The sequence below is a fragment of the Colossoma macropomum genome, unplaced genomic scaffold, assembly GCF_904425465.1.
Source record: "Colossoma macropomum unplaced genomic scaffold, Colossoma_macropomum, whole genome shotgun sequence".
NCBI lineage: Eukaryota > Metazoa > Chordata > Actinopteri > Characiformes > Serrasalmidae > Colossoma > Colossoma macropomum.
In genome coordinates this window covers 37,130,069-37,140,957 of record NW_023494792.1, presented here as the reverse complement: position 1 = coordinate 37,140,957, position 10,889 = coordinate 37,130,069, and the positions used below count along the sequence as shown (strand labels likewise).

Genomic DNA, 10,889 nt, shown 5'->3' with positions numbered 1-10,889 from the left:
TTTGATTTAGCTTCATTTAATTTATATAATTTAGTGTGAGCAGTGAGAACATACCAGTGGGCCTTGTTTTAGACACACAGAAGTGCTGTGCAATGTAAAGTTATGCCTAGGTTGCGTGCAACGTGATGGTGCAGTCCACTTAATGCTTTCCACTGTTTTAACCTACACGCCGCAGTAATAACAGTGTCCGCCAGGGTGCGCTGCTGTTCAAATAATTCTCATGCGCCTGTTTTGTTTTTTTTTTTAATTCTATTTGAATTTTATTTTATTGTATTTTAATCATTTATTTATTTTTGTTTATTATATTTATTTATTTATTTTTCATTTGTATTTATTGTAGGCCTAATAACACTTTTGTTTGTATTTTATTTTACTGTTATTTTTTCGGTTTGTTTATTTTTATTTTCTTTATTTATAAGGAATATATATATATATATATTATATATATATTATATATATATATATATATATATACTTTTTTTTTCATTTAATTTTTGTTCATTGTATATTATTATATGTAGGCGTGAGAGCGCCCGAGAGAGAAGGGGCAGGTGCGCGTGACGCAAACGGCCGGTTGGAGGCTCGGTCCTTTGGTTAGCTAGGATGCGCCGCGTTCAGCTCGCACCGTCGCCAGCCAGGGGATACACCGAGAAGGACACGACGGAGAGGGATGACTGAAATGTTTTCATCACTCGGGTTTTGGAATATTTTTAGATGTTGGGTTGATCAAGGAGCAACGTCACTGGTCACTGAAAGTCTGCGACATCCTAACTTCTTGTAGGTATGTTGATACATAAACATTCGTTTGCTGTTCACCCAGTCAGCGAGCTACCGCTGTGTTAGCAACCAGCTAACCCACTCAGTAACAGGGTTTAGTGACCATGCTTGTACAACAACTCCTTAATTTTCTCCACTGTCTTTAGTAAAATATATTTAGGTTAGTATGTAATTTACGTTAGCTAGCTAGCAGCGGACGTTGTTAAGGCTGTAAGCGTTTCAATAGCTTTAGCTAAGTTTTTATTCATTTTTGGTTTAGCCGTTTTAAGCTGTTTTATAGCTACATTGATGGTTATTCGTGAGCTACGTGACGACTTGTAAGATAACGTTACAGTTCATTTGTAAGAACATCAACCTCAGCGGTTTGGTTACTTCAATAACAGCAGGCTATTGTAATAGCAAGTAGACTGATAGCTAGCTCAGGCGGCTGCTTTTGCTTTAAAAGCTTCACTCAGTGGTAGCACAGTGCTATGTGTCAGCAGCTACGGGATGTCGTGTGGAAGATGAGTATAAAGTGGACATGCCAAAATAAGCCTGGTGTAGCACGCAGCATATTTGTACCTTTTCTAGTGAGTATTGGGATTATTGGTGTTCCTGCTATGTCATATGTTTTTACACCCCCTAATGCCCTGATAAACAATTGAGCTGCAGAAATCTAATCCTAGATAAGTGCTCCTCGACTAAGAGTCTTGATAGGCCCCCTTGTTGGCCTTGCAATACATGTATGCCTGCTGAATTGTTTTCCAGTTCTGCATTTTTAAGACGTACCAATTGCATTGATTGGGAGCCACCCTATACATATGATGAACATTGCCTGGTGTTTCCCATCCCCCATCTTCCAGAAGATGCAGTCTTGGTAACTGGTTTCTGCAGTCAGATAATGAGGCTTTTTTCTTCAGCTTCCCTTGAAGACCTGGTGATGCTCCACGTTGAGGTTGCAAATATGTATTTATATGCTTTAATGGCTACATTTTTGATTGAACAGTGTTGAAAACAACTGTTTAAACAGGATAGTTGCATGGAGTCACATTACAGTTATACATAAATTAATAAACAGACAAATTAGATAGCAATCGTGAAAAACCATGCAAACACAAATGAACAAAATATCCTCCTTACTGCTTTTTGTAGTTTCTATTGAATGCATAATATCTATAGGTTTGTTTAGTTGAAATTATGTAACATTTATGTAGGTATTTTTATGTGGCATCTGTCAATTTTTTCCCCCAGCTTGTAGTAAATGAATAAATAAATAGGTAAGACACAAAGTCATTACAAACTCATTACAGGGTTCAAATGGTGATGTATGTCTTCTTGTATCTTTGTTCAAAGGCCGTTCTGCAGTCTGTGGTGACAGCAGGGCTGTAGGGCAGGCAGACACCTGATCTGCAAATGTGCTGCATTCTTGGACCGTTCTTTCTAATATTACTGTTCATGTGCAGAGAGGGACACTTCTGTTGCATCACCACGCATGCTGTTCCAGCACAGCTTCCCTGACACATTTGACCACTTCGGTTGTAGCTGACATGGCTCATTTCCAAGCAAATATACGCAGCTTTAGTTAGTTTGTACTCACAAACTTTTTCATTTGTTTTATTTGTTTCTGGAGAAGTGCCTACTAAAACTAGATGATATATGTGGTACTGGTATCACAGAAGAATAATGATGTTTAGTTTTAGCAGTATTTCTGAATAAAGAGGACAACATTTTGTTTCATAATGTTGTGGTGTTCCTGTTGCCATGCTGGTTTAAGTACACAGTACATTATTCCCTTCGTTAAGGAGAAGAAAACAGAACAGTCCAGTCAAAACAAGCTATGTCAGTTTTTAGCATAGAATGCTAGCATTCCGTAAAGCATTTATGACCTTTATTAATATTTATTATTATTATTACGGCATTCGACACTTTGCATTTCGCTTGGTGATGTAACCAAGCGTGGATGCAGCTGCTCGGCCATGGAAACCCATTCCATGAAGCTCTCTACGCTGTTCTTGAGCTAATCTGAAGGCTACATGAAGTTTGGAGATCTGTAGCGATTGACTCTGCAGAAAGTTGGCGACCTCTGCGCACTATGCGCCTCAGCATCCTCTGACCCCGCTCTGTCATTTTACGTGGCCTAGCGTTCCCAATCCACTTCCACTTTGTTATAATACCACTGACAGTTGACTGTGGAATATTTAGTAGCGAGGAAATTTCATGACTGGACTTGTTGCACAGGTGGCATCCTATCACGGTACCATGCTGGAATTTACTGAGCTCCTGACAGCGACCCATTCTTTCACAAATGTTTGTAGAAGCAGTCTGCATGCCTAGGTGCTTGGGTTTATACACCTGTGGCCATGGAAGTGATTGGATTACCTGAATTCAATGATTTGGATAGGTGAGTGAATACTTTTGGCAATATAGTGTATATTTGAAAAATATCATGAAATTGAATTTTATCCATACCACCAGCAATAGAGAATGCATAACTTAAGGTTCATGTGTGTGTTTAGAAGCAATAAGGAATTGGTTTTATAACACACAGGAATGGACTTTAACCATCGAAAACAATCCAGATGATATCTATGCTCACATGGCCAGGGTGGTAAGATAAAAAAATAGTACGCTACTCCAAATAATAGATGAACATTCTTTGCTTTGGTGCAATGCTCTGTTTGCAGTTCATTCTATAACGTTGAGGCGCCAAAGTGAGTAGATAGCTGTGTGCTGCATAGCAGAATGGATGGGGTTGTGGAGAGGGTTAATGTTACTGCTGCTCACGAGTGGTGCTGATAAGCAAATTATTCATTGTCAGAAGGAAAGGATTTTTTGGTGGTTCCTCAACTGGGAACACAAGCCTTCCTTTGTCTGTACTTCAGTGAATATGAAGCTGCACTTTGGATCATTGTGGTCAGAGCCTTGGAATAATCCCCTCAACACAACTAGATTGTAGACTTGATATGACACTACTTTAGCTTCTGAGGAATAATAAAAACGCCTATAAGTGGCCCGTGATGAGGATTTTGTTTTGCCTCAAGGTGTATTTTTTTTAAGCGGTGAGAGCACTAGACTCATTTAAACAGAATCTTTCAGAGTTTAATGACCACTTTTCGTCTAGTCTATGGATGCATGATGACATCGGAATCATATTGGTATTTGCAAATACTCTGTGTAAGAGAAGTATTGACGTTTAGATTTGACCTATATTTTAAACCTGTATTTGATGACTTATTTATTGTACTCGAGAAGAGCGTTTATGCTACTGTGCTAAAATGTCTACATTTTATTTTGCTGCATTTTTAACCCTACGGAAATAAAAGCTACACTTATGTGTCTAACTGAAGGCAGTTAGACTGGTCACAGTTTCTACATTAACACCAATAAACATTCAGGTATTGGCATCAGCGTTTACTTAAAAACATTACTAGCATCACTTGTCTTAAATATCATGAATATCAAACCTTTGAAAAACTGCAATGTTTCATATTAATTACCTAGACCGTGGCAGCCCGCCATAGTTTCATTTGTCCCGCCACTGAATATATTCACACTTCTCACAATAACATAAACGTTGTTGTTTTGCCCTGTTACTTCGACAAACAATCTCTCGCTACCAGTCAGGCCCCCCTCCCCTCCCCTGCTATTTGTGCACATTAGGGCTGCAACAAACAACTAATTTTATAGTCGAATAATCTATCTTATTGAAACGAATAATCGATTATTCTGATTATGAATCATTCAATTACCAAATAACTCTTATGTAGCTGTCGGTTTTTAAATTTAGTTTGAGGTTGTTTTTATGCATTTGCTAACTAATAATGAAGAAAATGAAGATGAATAACTTACTCAAAAATTCACTGTTTTGATTAATTTTTCTGCTAATACAAAAGATAAAATAAAAAATTTCAAACCGATGATGTGCAAAGTATCAGCAACAAAATATAACAAAACTAAATCAGTTTTCCCTTAATCAAGTAAATAAAAACAATCTAAATTTAAATTCTAAATTTAAACGGTGCATTCTGTGCTTTGAGCCCTGTGTTGACAGACAGCACCTAATCTAATACAATATTTTATACTACGGTTAAAACCTTATTCTCTGTTTATACTGCTCTTTTGTTAGTGTTTGCCATATGGTGTTTACCAGAAGAGGATGGGTTCCTCTAAAGGTTTCTTCCTCTTGTATTTAGGGAGCTTTCCTGCGACTGTCGCCATTGGCAGCGCTCATGGGGGCTCACACCCGGATTTTTTCTGTAAAGCTGCTTTGCCACAATGCCTGCTGTAAGAATCGCTAGCTTATATAAATTTGAATGTACTGGTAGCCTCGGCGTTAAGACAACGATGCAGCGTCTAAAACTGTGAACGTTTTTTGGAATGTAACCAGGGTCGTTGTGAATAATAGTTACTTACTTCCCTGTTCCAACTCCATTAACGATTCAAGAGAACACATATTTCGAAATAGATATTACAGCTCATAACATGAAGTGGGGCGGCTTTGAACATTATTATTGATGATGAGACGAATCTTCTTCATCCAGTGAGCCAACATGTTTCCTTTTCAGATACTCCATCATGGAAGATGTGCTCCCATGCCGGCTTTACAAATAGCGTTTAGCATGAAATGCTCCCAATACCTCTGAGAATTTTTTTCTTGAGGTTGCCAACTCATTTTTGTTAAGTCTCAAGTATGCGGTAATGTCAAAACATTCCTGGTCAGCGCCAGAAACGCGTGCGTGATGACGTCACCAACGAATCGACTATAAAATTAGTTGCCAACTAATATGGTCACCGATTTAAGTCGACTAAGACGAATAATCATTGCACCCCTAGTGCACATGCTCAGATACACACTGGACTGTCTTGTCATCTGGCTGCATCCGAGACACGAGGCAACTTATCCTAGTTAGGAAACATAAATGTCAATGCGAGTCGGACACACTTTCTCGCTTTAAAACAAGATCATCGCTTTAAAACAGTGCACTGTTAGCTATAGCTTGTTTCAGAGCTGGAAAAGTTGACATCAATGCTGCTAACACATTCGGTAGCATATTTTCGTCCATCACAATACGACTACGTGCTCTATGCAGAGTTACTGTGATATTTCAACAAGTTCTGAAATGTAATTCTTTGTTAAACTCTTTGTTGTGGCCGGTGCTGCAGCAAACATACAAGATTATGTCATGCTCATGCTCTGACAGCGTAACTATTTTAGGCTTCTGAGGAGCAAGTTGGCTCTTCATGTAATGGTAGGCTATTTGTAATGTTGAGGTAGCCACTACTGTTTCATGCTCAATGTTTGTGTTATGCACGCTATGTATCTTCTAGTCGTTTTTTTTGTTTTGACCATTGGTGAGCTGTTAAACTTCTTTATCATACTTTGTGAGTGGGACATTTTTGCTATGTCATCACAGTTCATACCCATACAACCAGAGTGTGTATGATTGTATTACTAAAGCACAGATTTGTTTAGAGCAAAGACTTCTTCATAGGTCTAACCTCTTAATTTTGCTTTCAAAGTGCAAGAGATTGATGCATTTACCTTAAAAATATACAGAATTTTCTTCCCAGGGGAGCAAAATCGAAGGAAAAGAAGGAATCGAGGTATGCAGAAAATCTTAACAAGGTTTGTTTCATGTGTTGTCTAATTGTCTGAAATGAATCAAATGCTTCTCCAAATAAAGGTTGTTTTGTAATACTTCAAGGACATACCTTAAACAAACCTTACCAAACAGCAATGAAACACTTTGAGAGTGCTTATTTTATGTGTTTTACCAACTTCGTCTGGTATCCTCACATTGGACAGTTAAGTTAGCTCTCCTGTGCCTCAGGAGGGATATGAATGCAGCTATTGTATTATTAAGCTAATCCACCTGTTATTAAAACATTGCACTCTGCACTTTATACTTTGCTGTGAACTTAGGTTATATTTATTTCAGACTATGAAAAACTGGATATTACCTTTGCTCATAGATGTCAATCTTATGCTTTGCAGCCATTTTTGTAGCAATATTCAGCATTCAGTTTTTATTAGTTAAGAAGTACTGCAGCCTGTGTGTGTAATGGGCTATTGTCATACAGCAGCTGTTTAGAGAGAGCTTTTACACATGAAATGTAAGCAGCTGTTTTAGAGTACTGATATAAATTAATTTCTTTATTATTGTTATTTTTTGAATAACTGAATATTTGTTGATAAACATTGCATGCAGACATATCATGCCCGGTACCATTATGAAATGTCTGTACAGAAGTTATGTGATCTTATTTTTTTCCAACATGAGAACACTGTGGAATCTGGATGACTACATTTGTCCTTGATTGTTGTGTCTGGAGGGTTCTTCATAAGAAGTCTGCTAAGTGTGACAGAAAGCTGCTGAGTGAAGTCGTCATTTTGAAATAATAGACTGGACAAGAAGGCTGAATACACAAAATGCTACAACTTCAAAACGCAATTCTGCTGTAAGATCACTTAAGGATGCTTTTGGCCAGTCTTTAGCAATGATTTGCTGCAGCTGAATAACAGGTCAGAATAACATGTTTATTTTAAAAAAATGTATGTAAATTTTCCAAATTTTAAGACTCTGCAAATTATCCTGTGATTCTCTGCTTGGAAGCAGCATGCTTGGCATGTGACCTGTTCTGATTCAATCTCTGTGCTGTTAGTAATCTGATACAACGTATGCTGTATTAATACTGTTAAACTGGTGTATGCTGTTAGCGATTTAGTATTCCACAGGCTGCCTCCTTTTTCCTCATGCTCTGCTGTTCTGGCAGAGTTCTGACATTTTCACATGACAGGTGGCTACGGCTTCCCTTGCCATTCTGAGCAGAATCCCAGCTTACTCTGACAGCATTCTCTTACCCTTATCCGCTTGCTGGTCCTCTTTCTTCCTCTCATTGTGTACCTTTGTCTCTGCTGCTTTTGCATACACATTCGTCTTTGTCTTGGAAGCAAAGCAGTCAGTGTCTCTTTTTGGTTTGATTGCAGCTTCACAGCATTACAGTATTGTATTTAAACGTATTCAAACATTCAGATGCTTTAAACTGACTGCAACCTGATTTTGGAGAGTTTTTGGCATCTCTGCTATGTAGTATACCTGTGCAATTGACACGTCTCCAACCTAGCCAGTAAATCAGGTCTTAACCATGTTCTTTAGTTCATTGTCATAGGTTCAGTACACTCTTGCCTGATTTTTACAAATGTAGAACTTGTTTTTGCACTGGGTTGATATAGCTTGGCTGTATGCTTTCATCAGCCTGTAAATTACAGATATGTCATATTAAGTCAGAAAAATTGTTTTCCAGACACTATAGGAACAGTTCTGGAATGGATAGACTGCAATATTCTTTCATGTCATTTAAAACACAAAACTCTTCAGAGTGGAAATGGTAAGACATCTTGTTTGTTGACAGCTATAGTTGTTAGGGTGGTACTGGCACCTATCCAATGCCCAGCCTATTACCATAACAGCCATTTTGACAGACAGGGAGTTGGCCCTTTAAGATGTTCACAAAAGCAGGCTTACCAGCTGGATTTTTGTTTCTGCAACAATAAAGTCTCTTGTCTGGTGTCATTGACCATTGGTTGGTTTCACCTTTGGGATGAGAGATTGGGCGTGACTAGCAGTGTGTGTCTATGGAGTTCTTCTGCCTCATTCCCCCATGTAACTTCAGTGCTGAACGTTGACAAGAGTCTAGAAAGCTTCTGTCATGGCTTTTCAGTGGTCCATGGATCGGTGGTATGGTGTCATTCACATTTATCACTTAAACAGTAAAAGTCATCTTCTGTCTTACATCGTGCCTCCTTTTTCAGATCATGAATCAAGTAAAAAATGTAAAATGTTATGTTGCTTTCAAATTTCTGTTTGTTTTCTTGTGTTAGGGTGAAACAAAGCCAGGAGCACTGAGGCATTTCCATAGTTCCAGTTCTTTCTCTCACACTTCTTAACCATGTCTTCTAGATTACACACACATTCATCATAATGGTAAGCAGACTGTTTCTTGCTTTTCTAACAGTTCCTGGCTTTGCATGGAGCTACAGACAAATCTTAGTGTGTTCTTGTTTAATCAAATATACAGTGTCATAGATTGTGTTCATAGCCTCGGTGTTGACCTGCTTTAGCATGCCTCACAACAGCAATGTGCTGACAAAAGGTTGATTGTCAGTCATTTCTAACAGTTCTTTAAAATAACCTTCCTAATGAGAATTATTTCTTGTATTTGGTCAGATAAGCGTATTACGACTCTGAGGCTATGGCCAACGAACCCCTCGAAGGTTTCCATGAGGTGAACCTGGCATCGCCCACCACCCCGGACCTGCATGGCATCGCTGACCCCCGTCCTCTAAAGCCCAGCGTGCCGCCAAGCACCTTGTACCGTACCCATTCCCTGACCTCTGCCCCCTGCCCTCCCAACACCCTCTATGCTGACCAGTTGCCTACCCAGCCAGTTTACCCGGCCCCCCGACACCTAGGCAATGATGAGCCTCAAAATGGCAGGTAAAAACAGAGAGCTTGGAATATCGCTTAGGCCAATAGGAAAACTGCTCTGTTTGTGTAGGCTAGCTAAATCTGTCTGCTAAAATGCCACTGAGAACGGGAGGCAAATCCAGCCAAAAATGAAATTAAAATTAAAACAATAAAATGTAAATGCAAACCTCTTTTTGCCATTTCTTTTTCCAAACATCTGCACAAATATCCTGCCAAAATTGAAAATGAAATGAAATAGCAACCAGTACGAGCATGAGTACTTTGTGACAAAAAAAAATTTAAAACAGCTATTTGTCATTTCATTTTAGTTGTTATTCTGGTATTTCATGGCCATATCTAAAATGAAAAACCGTCATGTCTTAGATCTGGTGAAACTGAACATCAGACCAAACGCCGTCAGACCAAACGGCCTCAGAAAAAAACATGAAAATGTTATACTGGCATTTATATCGACAATACACAATAGTGTTCTAAGTTATACGAACCAGTATATACTCAACCAGGCTTACGTTTGGTCTGATACCTTTTCTCTGAGGCTGTTTGGTCTGGTGCTCAGTTTCACCAGATCTGAGACATGAAGGTGTTTTTTCTCTAGACTCAAAGTCATTTAGCTTGAAGAATGATGCCGTTCTGACCCGGAGGTCTGAGGATGTCCTAAAATGTACCCCGTAGCCCCACCTAGTGCTAATTAACATATATTTGCATGTTGGTCAGTTTGAAAACGAAAAAGCAAAGTGGCAAATGAAAAGCTTTTTCATTTTAGATATGGCCATGAAATACCAGAATAATGACTAAAATGAAATGACAAATAGCTGTTTTAAATTTATTTTTGTCACAAATTACTTATGCTTATGTGAAAAATGAAATTGCAAATGTAGGTATTTCATTTTCAATTTTGGCAAGATATTTGCTCAGATGTCTGGAAAAAGAAATGGCAAAAAGAGGTTTGCATTTACATTTTATACATTTTAATTTTAATTTCTTTTTTGGCTGGATTTGCCTCCCATAACTGAGAGTTTTTTTCCCAACTGGTCTTTTTTTCCCCCCAAAGGAATCTTTATACTTTAAAAACCTAAAATGTATACCTATTTTAACAGATATTTTTTGCGTTCAGCAGTCATATTACTCATTGATGCCTTCATTTGCCAAAACATAGTTTACCCTTAATGTGTGCTTTCAGAAGAGCTCATTTAGGCAAGTGTTTCTCCACTTTGGTCCTGAAGTACCTCTGCTCTGCACATTTTCTCTGCTCTAACACACCTCTTTCAACTCAGGACTGGTTAATTAATTATCCGATCATTTGGATCAGATGTGTTAAGACCATGGAAAACACCAACATTTATGTGGCAGGGTGCTCCAGGGGCCTGTTCACAAAGCACATTCAGAGTTCTCATCTTAAGATTGGCTTCAAAACTAATAAATGCAATTACAGTTCACTAATTACACAATGGCGGTTAACTTTTTCTGTTAACCCAGATGTAGATACTCTAACTGTGATTAATCCTCATGTGTGACATTTATGATGAATAGCCAATTACATGAAACCTGAGGAGTCATCAAACGGCTTAGTTTTTTTTAAAGAAAGAAGAAATAATGAGTCATAATTGGTTTATATTATTGATATTTATGTTTCCTCTGCTAAAA

At 38.3% G+C, this 10,889-nt stretch overlaps 1 protein-coding gene across 3 annotated transcripts in view; it reads left to right on the top strand.

Moving 5' to 3' along the window:
- Positions 1 to 563: 563 nt before the first annotated feature.
- The window catches only part of LOC118812233 (RAB3A interacting protein (rabin3)), a 33,254-nt gene continuing 22,928 nt past the window's right edge, over positions 564 to 10,889 (top strand). For all 3 annotated transcript variants that reach the window (XM_036577056.1, XM_036577055.1, XM_036577054.1), the window contains exons 1-3: positions 564 to 781; positions 8,639 to 8,741; positions 8,985 to 9,254. In XM_036577056.1, the coding sequence (XP_036432949.1) occupies positions 9,010 to 9,254 (245 nt within the window). In that variant the 5' untranslated portion in view covers positions 564 to 781; positions 8,639 to 8,741; positions 8,985 to 9,009. The remainder of the gene's footprint in view (positions 782 to 8,638; positions 8,742 to 8,984; positions 9,255 to 10,889) is intronic.